Source organism: Labeo rohita, chromosome 10, assembly GCF_022985175.1.
Source record: "Labeo rohita strain BAU-BD-2019 chromosome 10, IGBB_LRoh.1.0, whole genome shotgun sequence".
Taxonomy (NCBI): domain Eukaryota; kingdom Metazoa; phylum Chordata; class Actinopteri; order Cypriniformes; family Cyprinidae; genus Labeo; species Labeo rohita.
Genome location: NC_066878.1, coordinates 27,112,088 through 27,124,704, shown reverse-complemented (window position 1 = coordinate 27,124,704; position 12,617 = coordinate 27,112,088). Strand labels below are relative to the sequence as shown.

General features: G+C 30.9%; 1 protein-coding gene across 2 annotated transcripts in view; it reads right to left on the bottom strand.

The window, feature by feature from the left end:
- cntnap3 (contactin associated protein family member 3) overlaps nt 1–12,617 on the bottom strand; it is a 164,770-nt gene that overhangs the window by 125,249 nt on the left and 26,904 nt on the right. For both annotated transcript variants that reach the window (XM_051121497.1, XM_051121498.1), the window contains exon 2: nt 6,132–6,242. In XM_051121497.1, coding sequence (XP_050977454.1) covers nt 6,132–6,242 — 111 coding nt within the window. The remainder of the gene's footprint in view (nt 1–6,131; nt 6,243–12,617) is intronic.

The following is a 12,617-nucleotide window of genomic DNA, read 5'->3' as shown; positions in this document are numbered from 1 at the left end:
ATTATGTGCGTGCTTGAGGCGCCGGCGCGATCGAACAGCGGAAACAAACAACAAAAAATACTCAGTCATTTCTGGTCATACAGATCATTCGAAACTGCAGTGTATTTATTTTTATTTCTGTCATCTCGTTTTTCTTTCCGCGAACTTTCGTAGAGCGCCGCGCCACACAAACATGAACCAAACTCAGCAGCATATGCCACTCAGTCTTTTCCTTTCATTTTGTTAATCTTTTAATTAGACTATTTAAGTTAAATATATTTTGTGTATTCATTCAATTTATATATAGAGTATGATTTGATGAAAACAGATTTTGTTCTTTTTACTTTAACTTAATTTTTGTTGCTTGTCTACGCTCGTCTGTCACATTTTTACTCTTCTCCGCCCCCGCAGCTCTCTCTCTCTCTCTCTCTCTCTCCGTTAGTTTAGTGTTAGTGGCACCAGTCCAAGTGTTTCCAGGAGTTATTCGTGCTACTTCATCTTGTTGAGAGTCTTGTTGGTGTCGCACATAGAGTACACCTTCTTATTCTTCTCTCTGATGAAATGAATAAAACGGGAGTGTGTCCATCTCACACATGTAGAATCCGTCTCGGCAGTCATCTTAACCATCAAATTCCAGCAACAGAAAACAGACAAACTATTTTACACGTGGATTTTTTTCTCTGGTGCTGTTTTGTGGTGTTGGTAAATTCACCAATTAATTTTGCGTTTAAATATGTTGTTGTAACTTGCGTTACTGACTCATCGAGTAATGTAACGAGAAATAATAATATTACCCAAATTGTATTAGTAATGCGTTATATTACTGCGTTACAGCAAAAAGTAATATAGGGGTGCACGGGGCACAAACTAACTAACGCGGGGTTAGTAACACGCCTGGTTTAAATATTTCCACAAACTCTAGCGTAACCAAATTTACAGTGTTTACTAGTTGCCATAGCAACACTACACAGAGAAAAAAGTGCGCCAAAATTCAAAAGCCTTTTGAAGATATCGCTGAATATTTATTTTACCATAGTAAAAGTAGATTTCTGGCTGAAGTAAATTTTAATCTCAGTTTTTAGTATTTATTTAAAATGAGACAAATCTGCTATTATTTTAATCTCCAATCTGTTACTTATCAGTTTAGATTTAGTTCATTTTAGTTTATTTATTTTATTTTATTTTATTTTTTTGTTTAATTTATTCAAACACATGTAAACACTGCACACTCCAAGAAAGAAAAAACACAATAACTTACAAACACATAAATGCCAGTTTCGCTATCCACATTATTAATAATTCAAAAATTACAAGGAATGGAGGTAAGTGTCTAGACTCCACTCCAAGATTACACTGAACACATATGGGTGATATTAAATTCTACCTCCAAACAATTTTTCTAAAATAAAAAAAAAACACACACACACAAAAAAACACAACAGTATCATCTTCACACATACAAAAAGGAGAAAAGAAGGTCAAATAAATAAATAAATAAATAATGAGGATACATGGAGGAAAATCATTCCTCCAATCCAAAATAATTAACAAAAGGTGACCACAATTCCAAATAAGAACTAATTTTCATCCTAGCTATAGCCGATGTCCGTTCCATTACCATGTACTCAAGTAATAAATTCAGCCAGTGGTTAATATTTAATGATTGTTTGGCTTTCCAATGTTGAAGAACAGTTTTTTTTTGCTAAAATCAAAGCAATATAAATACATTTTTCATAATGTGGTGCAACATCTATCCCCAAACCTATTTCCAACAAACAAAAGGATGGAGAAGATGGTATTTCTATGTCGAGTAACATTTTCTCTAAAACCCCAAACCAAAAATTCTGAACAGGATTACAATAACATAAGGAATGGAGGTAAGTGTATAGACTCCCAAGATTACACTGAACACATATGGGTGAATTAGTAAAACCCATTTTATACTTTCTTTGTTGTGTGATATGTACTTTATGCAGAGTCTTGTAATGAATAAGTTGCAAATTAGAGTTAACAATCAAAGAAAAATTATTTTTACAAATCTGTGTTCATATATTAAAATCATGGGAGAGAGATAAATCCGATTCCCATTTTTCAATAGGTAAATACATCAAATTATCTATACTTAATAATAATTTAAATAATTTAGATAACATTCCTTTTGATGGTGTAAGTGTTCTAATCTGAGTAACAAATGCAGAGGGTTGAAGCGTATTATCCTTAATATTTACTTTACTTCTAATTACTTCCTTTATATGTAAATATTGAATAAATTCTCCTTTAGAAATAGCATAATTAGCTCTTAAATCTTTCAAAGAAATAAACTTATCACAAAATAAATGATGAAGATGGGTTATGCCACAATGACTCCATTTACTGAAAAAAAGAGATTTCTTGTTAAAGTAAAAATCTGGATTATGCCAATTTGGAGAATATACACATGGGTCCATTGAAGAATTCATTATTTTTTTTTATTTTCCACCAAGTTTTAAGAGTTGAAGAAATTAATTTATTTTTGAAACAATGTTTTTTAATCGATTTAGATTAGTTTAGATAGCTTATTAATGCTTGACAAACCAGCAGAAGACATTAACCAGTTTTAAATTCCAGTCGAGCGGATGGGGAAAGTTGTAACACTGCGTTACAATCTGCCCTGCAATTAAACTATGCTATTCTATGACATTAGTGATGTCATTTTCACTATTTAATTTGTTGGATTTTTAAAAAGAAACCACGAGAAACAGGTGAATAAAGACTGACAATCAATGTTTAATGTTGAGAAATTATTATTTCCAGAAAGATTTTGGCCTCTTTATGTGTGTCGTGTTCTATGAGAGCTGTAGGAGTGTTTTTCTGAATGTGTTTCATCTATTTGCGCACATTGTTTTCAACTATATTGTATAGCTGTGTTTTGCGATCAGGGCCGTCCCACGCATGGCTGCAATGTGTTCATTGTGAAAAAATGTGATGATTTTTAATTCTTAAAAAACGCCATTATTTTATTTGAAAAAGTTAATCATTTTATTTTATTGACAAAATATTTTACTTTGTTGTGTATATTTTTTCTTTCAATCAGATAACATTTTAAGCTGTCATATGGTCATGTTATAACGTGCCCCTCACATGTTACAATGTACCCCAACTACGAGGCATGTTGTCACTTTTCACTTCCTTTCTTTTGAGGTAAGTAACGAAAAAAAGTACACACTCTAATTATGAAACAAAGCTACATTTTTGCACTAGACAAGTGACCACGGTTCAAGAACCATGGTTTCAGCTTAAAATCAACTTTACTGTTTTACTGAGGAAAAAGAGTTCTTTTTGGATGGCCTAAAGGTGAGTAAATTCACAGTGAAAGTTCATTTTTGGTGAACTATCCCTTTAACATATAAGACATTACAAACCAGAAGCCTGTCTCCCTCCCAGAGTCCAGCGTGTTGTGTTGTTTTTTACTCCGAGTTTGATGTTGGTCTCCAGCGGGCAGGTGAGCGGATGCCTCGTCTTTTTTTCTCCGCGGCCTTTAAGCAGAAACATCAGACCGGGTGCTGCAGTCTTTGAAGCACTGCTCTCAGAGCCTCCTACACTGTGTGTGTGTGCTTGTTTGTTTGTTCACAAGAGCATGCATATGTGTGTGTGCATCGCACCTTTGAAGGCTATTTTCCATGAGGAACAACAATTACACTTCCTCCTACTCCAGTCATTAATGTTGTCACTCCTAGAGGAAACATGTTTGCACTTAAACACTGCGCAGCAGCGGCAGTAATCGGCTGAAACGATTCTGTTAGCTCTTGAAACCATTCTTTGAGCTCATCTGTAATGCGGTCACCTGTCAGCCTAAAGAGGGACGCGCTCACGGACACACCGAATGTCACAACACAAGCACAACTAATGCGATAAACTGCTGAATCTCACTGAAGCTGATGAGCTGCCACAAATGACACCAGATGCTCACGGTCATCAAACGTGCCGTGACCCACAAGGCTTTGCAAGACTAAATGGGCAGATCTTGGCCAGAATGACCTGCAAGTTGCATTTTCAATGAATTATCAACATATTTATTTTACGGTCTTTTTGCAGCTTATAAAGCAGGGTTACTGAAGTTAACTAAAACCATGAATAAACATTTTCATTACTTGAAATCATTTGAATCTATCTATCTATCTATCTATCTATCTATGCACCAATGCAACATTTTATTTACTTTAACATGAAGTATCAAAATAAATTAAACTAAAACTAACCTACAAGAATTACTAGAATTTTAACTAGAATTAATGTGAAAACATGAAATATAAAAATACAATCTAATTAACCAAAAAAAACCCCAAAAACTCTAAAATACTATATACGGATCTAAAATGACACTGGTTTAAAAAGTGTGCTTTACTTTTAGTAATTTTAATATCATTAAAATAACATATTATGGTATTACAGTTTTTATTCATATTTTTATTATGTTCTTATGTTTATTATTTTAAATTTTATAATTTTTTATTATACGTTTAGCACTTTTGTTGTGTTTTTGTCATTTAATAGATTTTTTTATATATATTTACACTGCCAAGTGTTCAAAAGTGTGGGATCAGTAAGATATTTATTTTATTTTATTTTTTAATGGAGTCTCTTATGCTCATCAAGGCCGTATTTATTAGATCAAAAATACAGAAAAAACTGTGAAATATTATTGCAATTTCTAATATTGCTTTCCTATTTATATATTTATATATATATATATATATTGATTTCATAAATAGATTTTGTTTATATATACGCTGCCATTCAAAAGTTTGGGATCAGTAAGTAATTTAATGTTTTTTAAGTCTCTTATGCTCATCAAGGCTGTATTTATAGGATCAAAAATACAGAAAAAACTATAATATTGTAAAAAATAATATTGCAATTTCTAACGTTGCTTTTCCTATTTTAATAGATTTTAAAATATAATTTACTTCTGTGATGCAAAGCTGGATTTTTATCAGCCACTACTACAGTCTTCGATGTCTCTTTTAGAAATCATTCTAATATGCTTATTTATTATTTTATTTGAATTTTTAGTTATTTTTATATTTTAAAGTATATTAAAATAGAAAACTTATTTTAAATTGCAATAATGTCACAAAATAAAAATACATATATTTTTGATCAAATAAATGAAGCCTTGATGAACAATATAGTTTTTATTCATTTTTGTCTTCGTTTTAGTTATTTTAATACATTAAGTTAAACTAAATTTAAAATGAGAAACGTTGGCAACATGCTGAAATAAAGAGTGTTTTATATTTTATTTCAGGTAACATTAAGTTTTTCTTTTAGAAGTTTTAGTTCATTTTAATTTTAGTTTTAGTTTCAGTTAACTTTAATAACCTCTGCTTTACATACCTTTATTTCTTTAGTGCTTTAAATAACAGATATTATTAAAAAGCAGCTTCTTAGTAATAAACAGAAAAAAAAAAAATTGACTTTCCAGTTTATTCTGGTGAAGAATCGCCCACTCAGACAGGAAAAAGGTGCCTAACTGATCTGTAAAGCGATCAATCACAGTCAGTTTTGTTATACATGATGACTAGAAGCAGGTAAACATGAAATTGACAGGCCAGCTAAAAACAAAACAAAACATAAAAATAAAGCACAGAAATGTTAACTTGAGACCGGCTGAAGACAAAACACTTCAGTAATGAGTGCCAACTGTTTGTGACTGTGTGACAAGAATATCTGTCCATCTCAAAGCAATTATTTCACAGATATAACTAAATAAAATAGCTAAATATACAGTTCTGCTCATGAATATCTACGTCAAAGCTACTAAATGCTTCAAAACAAAACTCAGTATCTTTAGATGCCACTGACCTTGGCAAAATAAATAGTTCTTCCTCAAATGTGATTATCAGTCTGATGCATTGTAAACACGGCTGAATTTACAGATAACATAAATATGAATATAAAGCATCAGTATGATAGGCTACACAACAGTCATGAGTTCACAAATATGTGAATATAAATGTGAACATTTTTCAAAATTCACCCAGGCAGCCATCAACAACTGTCTCTCACTTTGATGGAGGAGCTGAACAAAATCTAGTTTGATCATAAAATGTCACATGAAGGAGCAAATGATGAAGCAGAGCAGTGAATAATGACTGAAGGTGTTGAATTACCGTCTCTGCGGTTGAGTTTGGCGAAGCCCGGCCCGTGACTGTTGGACAGCTCTGATGAACTCGTGAAGGCCGACTGAGGCAGAGCGGAAACCAGCGGAGAATCGCAGCTCTCTGCAGACACACAGAAACACACGTCAGTACGATACCGACGCACAGAGATACTGCAAGGGTCAGGAAGACAGAAACGAATACTGTTATTCAGCAAGGAAGAATTAAATAGATCAAAAGTGACAGAAAAGACATTTATAACGTTACACGAGATTTCTATTTCAGAGAAATGCTGTTCTTTTGAACTTTCTATTCATCTGTGAATCCTGAAAAATAAAACGTATCACAGTTTCCAAAAAATATTGGGCAGCACAACTGTTTTCAACATTGATTATAATCAGAATTGTTTCTTGAGCAGCAAATCAGCACGAATGATTTCTGAAGGATCATGTGACACTGAACACTGGAGTAATGATGCTGAAAATTCAACCTACTGAAATGCTATTTAAGCTACTACTTCTTATACTTCTCAGACTAAAAATGTTGACTAACGTTGACTACTAGAGCTTTAACTCTACAAACTCCAAACTCAGCCCAGATCTTCAGACTGATCTGACCAAGTGTGCTATATCTTTTCTAACTGATATCTTTTCTAAAAATGACGATTAAAACTGGGAAAAATCCCATAGACTTACATGGACGGAATGTTCAAATGAGCCAAGACTAATTAAACTCCAACTGACATCATTCCCAAAATCCCTTGAGACTCAGTCAAACTTCCCTTCTATATGTACTATATTTCTAATCCATTTAAACCCATTGAAACTCATCTATCTATCTATCTATCTATCTATCTATCTATTAATCCAAGCCTAGCAACTAGAATCATGCTGGTAACTTGCTAATCATGATAAAAACATGCTAGCAACTTGCTAGTAACTAACTAGAAACATGCTAATCATGTTAAAACATGCTAACATGCTAGTGACATCCTAATCATGTTAAAAACATCCTAGCAACATGCTAATCATACCAGTAACTTGCTAATCATGCTAGCAACACACTAGAAACACGTTAATCATGTTAGAAACATGCTAGAAACATGTTAATCATCCTAGAAACATGCTAGCAACATTATAATCATGCTAGCAAAACACCATAGTAACATGTTAATCATGTTAGAAACATGGTAGAAACATGTTAATCACGTCAAAAACATGCTAGCAATATCTTAATCATGCTAGAAACATGTTGGCAACATGCTGGAATGATGCTAACATGCTAACAATATTCTAATCATGCTAGCAACACTCTAGTAACATGTTAATCATGTTAGAAACATGCTAGAAACATGTTAATCATGTTAAAACATGCTAGCAACGTTAATCATGCTAGAAACATGTTGGCAACATGCTGGAATGATGCTAACATGTTAACAACATTCTAATCATGCTAGCAGCACTCTAGTAACATGTTAATGCTAAAAACATGATTGTAACATGCTAATCATGCTACAAACATGCTCGCAACATGCTAATCATGCTGGAAACACATTAATAACATGCTAATCATGCTAGATACATGTTAGCAACATGCTAGCAACTTGCTAATCATGTTCGAAACATGCTAGCAACATGTCAGTTATGCTAAAAACATGCTATCTATCCATCCATTCATCCATCTGTCTATCTGACAGACTGTATTGCCTTCAAAACAGTCAAGCTTTAAGCTTTAAAACTACTTTAAACTTCAATCTAGATCAGACTGAAAAACATAAAACTTAACACTTTTAAAAACATTTAAAAATGTTTAAAAACGTTTAAAAACACGATCTGATCAGGCTTTCTCAAGCCAACTTAACTTTGTTTTTATATCTAGTTTAGTATTTTATTTTTGATCACATAAATGCAGTCTTGGTGAGCAGAAGTGACTTCCTAGAAAAACATTACAAAATCTTTTCAAACAGAATGTACAGTGTGTTCCCAAATGTCTCTGACATGAAAGCACTCTAAAAACATTGTTATATTTTATTTTTAGCCACAACACTGCATACAGTTGAGTACAATTGTACTTGTAAGCACAATAGCTTTTACATTCCATGTGCACTGACAGTAATTTTAGTTATATAGAATGGATTATACAATAAAGCACATCTGATAAAAACAAAACAAAACAAAACAGGGAAAAACAAATAAAGAGGAAAAAAAAAAAAAGTAAGAATCAATGAATGAACTAACTAAATACATAGACACCTTTTGAGAATTAATTTTAAAACAATCAAAAATCACTAAAAATACCAAAAAAAAAAAAAAAAAAAAAAAAAAAAAAAAAAAAAACAGGGACAAAGGAAAGGGGGGGGGGGATGAACTACAGACAACTAATTGTATTTTTTATTTTTATTTTTTTTTACAATTAGAATGCCCAAAAAAAACAAACAAAACAAAAAACAAAACAAAACAAAACAAAACAAAACAACAACCAACAACAGGGACAAAGGAAAAAAGAGGGATAAATTACAGACAACTAATTGTAAAATAAATAGCAAAAGTAGTAGTAAAAAAAAAAAAAAATAGTAAAATAAATAGTAACGTAATAAGGTTAAAAAATAAGCAAGGATAATAAATAAGGAAATACAGATGCAAGTGTAAACTGTTTCAAAAGGTAAATACAATTATTCTTATTTGTATTCAGCATAATTTAATCTTAAAACAATACGCTGACAAAGAAAGTCAATTCAGAGATAATGAAGGATTATGAAGACATATACTCATTTTGATGTATTAAGAAGGTAAACAGTCAATTTTGATGTCAGGTTTATAAATATCAGGACGTTCAAATCTGCTGAGATTCCCAGAAACCCTGCAAATGCAGCTCCTCACATTTGCGCTGAAATTGGGGCACTTGAGGATGTTTTTAAAGCCCATCCAGCTTTACGTTTATTATTCAACTTCATAAGAAATTGAAGAGTGTTTAAAAAGCTTTTACCTACAGGAAAACCCTTTCCACAAAGCTGACCCAATTTTCTCCATATGAAACACACAGTCAGGTAACCTGATTTATATCAAACCAAGCTGCTTTATGCAGTACTTTTATTTACATGTGTGTGAGAGCGTGTTAAAGCCATATTTCTTTACTTGTTTAAAGAGAAAGCAGTGTGTTGTGTGACATATTCTGGACATTACTCCTTTAGTTTTATTGCAAACAGCTCTTGTTTGCATCCCCAGAGGAATACAATAACGCTTCCTATTACTTTTATGGTAATAGTTATTCCCAGAGTGTGCATTGAATAATATACGTCGGAACATAATTGTCCTTGTCCTGGTTTGTATAATCAGCTTCTGGAGGTCTATATACTGTTAGTTCAACGTATAAAACACAGGAACTGAGCACACGACCGAATTTGATTGCTGCAATCATTTTCTCCCTAATACATCGTTCTGAAGTCATATTTTAGAGGAACAGCGTCTCATTTTCATATCAGAGAGCTGTGTGGTAAGCTCCGGGCCCTTTGATGGTTTTGGCAGTTGTGATTTTGTAATTTTTTCTAAAACACATCCTTCTGGCGCTTTTATTTCTGTGTATTCAGCGAGGAAAACAGGATTGGAGACCATTTCAGATGCTATAATAATAACACTACTACTACCACCACTACTACTACTAAAGGAAAATATACAAATATAAAACAACAACAACAAAAACATTAAATAAACAGCAATAAAAAACAACAAATTAAGAAAATAAAAAGAATAATACATGAAATATTAATATTAAAAACAAAATAGCACTAAAAAATCAACTAGTTAACAATAATGAAAAAAGAAAAATACACAAATATAAAAAGTAATTTAAATAAATAATAGTAAAAACAACAAATTAGGAAAAAATACATAAAATATTTTTGAACATTTTAAACAAAAATAACGTAAAAAATTCAAATGATAAGTAAATTTATAAAGATATAAAATAAAAAAAAAATTAGTTACAATTTTATTAAAAATTAACAATGATTAAAATAAATAATACATTATAAAAAAATTAAATATACACATATTAAAAAAACTAATTAAAAAATAAAAACAAATTAAGACAAAAATATATAAATTATTTTTGAACATTTAAAACAAAAACAACATTTAAAAATAAATTAAAATGATGATAATAATGATAATAATAATAATAAATATTTTAAAATAAAAATTATTAAAAATGCAAAACAACAGATCAATACAAAAATAATAATAATAATAATAATACATAATAAATTAACAATAATAAAAAATATACAAATATAAAAAAATATAAAAAAATAATTTGAATAAATAATAAAAAAAACAACAAATTAAGAAAAAATACATAAAATATATGAATGTTTAAAATAAAAATAACATTTAAAAATGAATTCAAATGATGACAATAATAATAATAATAATATAAAAAATTTAAAACAAATAAGTTACATTAAAAATGAAAAACAATAGATCAATAAAAATACTAATACTAAACTAATACATATAATACATTAACATTAAAACATAAAACAAAAAATAAATGAATGAGGAAAACAGGATTGGAGACAGTTTCAGCAACTATAATAATAGTCATCATTTAAAAATCATTTAAAATCTTTCTATAAAAATTTCTCTCTATATATAATCAAATAAAAAAAAAAAACATTAAGATTATTAAAATAAAAAACATTAACATTTTAAACAAAAGCATTTAATAAACATTTTCAACATAAAAGTAAAAATAAAATTATATTAATATAAAAATAATAAAAATGAAAAAAGTAAAATAAAAATAATGCATAAATAATAATAATAAAAAAAAAACGATAGTAAAAAAAAATTATTTAAAATAAAAAATTATACTAATAAAAAAACAACACAAAAATGATAGTGTATAAATATTCAAAACCAATAAAACAAAAATAAAGCTGTATTTAGTGTGTTAGTCTGATATATAAAACGCAGGAACTCTGAGCAGACGGCTGAACGTGATGGCTGCAACCATTTTCTCTCTAATACACTGTTCTGAAGTCACATTTTAGAGGAACAGAGTCTCATTTTCATATCACAGAGCTGTACGGTAAAAGCTCTGGGCCCTGTGACAGTTTGGCAGTTGTGATTTTGTCATTTTTTCCTAAAATGCTTCCTTCTGGCTCTTTTCTTTCCCTTGTTTTCAGTGAGGAAAACAGAATTGGAGACAGTTTCAGCCACTGATCAATACAAAGGCCCCTGCCGCCCATCCTGCGGCCGCTGATTGTGGAAAAGATCCTGTCGCAGTACGGAGGCTCTCGGTTCAGTCACGCTCAAAAACAAAAGCATGAGGAGAGCTAGTAATAGACAGCTAACAAACCTGCTATTTCACTGAAATGGCCTTTACTTAACAGCTCAAATGTGACAATATGTGTCACATTTATAAGAAATGTTTCTTAAGCAGCAAATTAGAATGATTTCTGAAGAATCATGTGACACTGAAGCCTGGAGTAATGATGCTTAAAAAATTCAGATTTGATCACAGAAATAAATTACATTTGATTATAGATTCAACTTGAAAACAGCTATTTTAAATTGCAAGAATATTTCACTATTTTTGCTGTATTTTTAAATCAAATAAATGCAGCTCTGCTGAGCAGAAGAAACATTTTTTTTTTTTAATTTTACAGGCTACAAACATTTGAACGGGGGTTTGACATAAACACCTTACCAATTAAATGTCCACAAACTGTACTGAAACATTCTTCTCAAATGAATCGATTGTTCCTGAAAAACTCATCGAGTTTATTATGGAGAAGGAAATGAGCGCAGCACACCAGCGAGGCGTTTTTGATTGATAGGAAGCCGTAACGTCCTGACAGATATGAAGGCCATGCTCATCTCCGCTCAGCTTTTACAATTTGCTTGCTGGTTCCAGAAACACCTACAAATGTAAATGACACCAGGAGAGCAGCGCTAATGACGATAATTCATCTTACGCGCGGCCCGCTCTGTGATAAAACCTCCTCGTGCCGTTTAATATCACTTTTACATATTCAGACTTATCTGACGATGCAGAAACGCAATAACAACCCAACAATCACCTCATTTCTCTCACAACAGCTGCTGAGGGCCTATTAAACCATCTCACACAGTCAGAGAAGAGTTGAACTCCAGTGCAAACAACACAGAAAGCATCAATTCATGAACACTGACGTTAACAGGAAGTCAAAACTGACTCCTAACATGGGGTTATGTGAGTAATTGAACAGAGCAAATTCTTTTGGATTCTTTTGGATACTACTAGTACTATTATTAATAATACATAAAATATTAATGTTTAAAAAAAAATAACAAAAAAATAAACACTAAAAAGATTAATAAAATAAAAATGTAATATTACATTAAAAATGTTATATTATATAATTAACTATTTAAAACAAATAAAACAAAAAAGAACATTTAAATAAAACAAAAGCTGAATATTTATAACAAATAAAACAAAAATAAATGGTTAAAG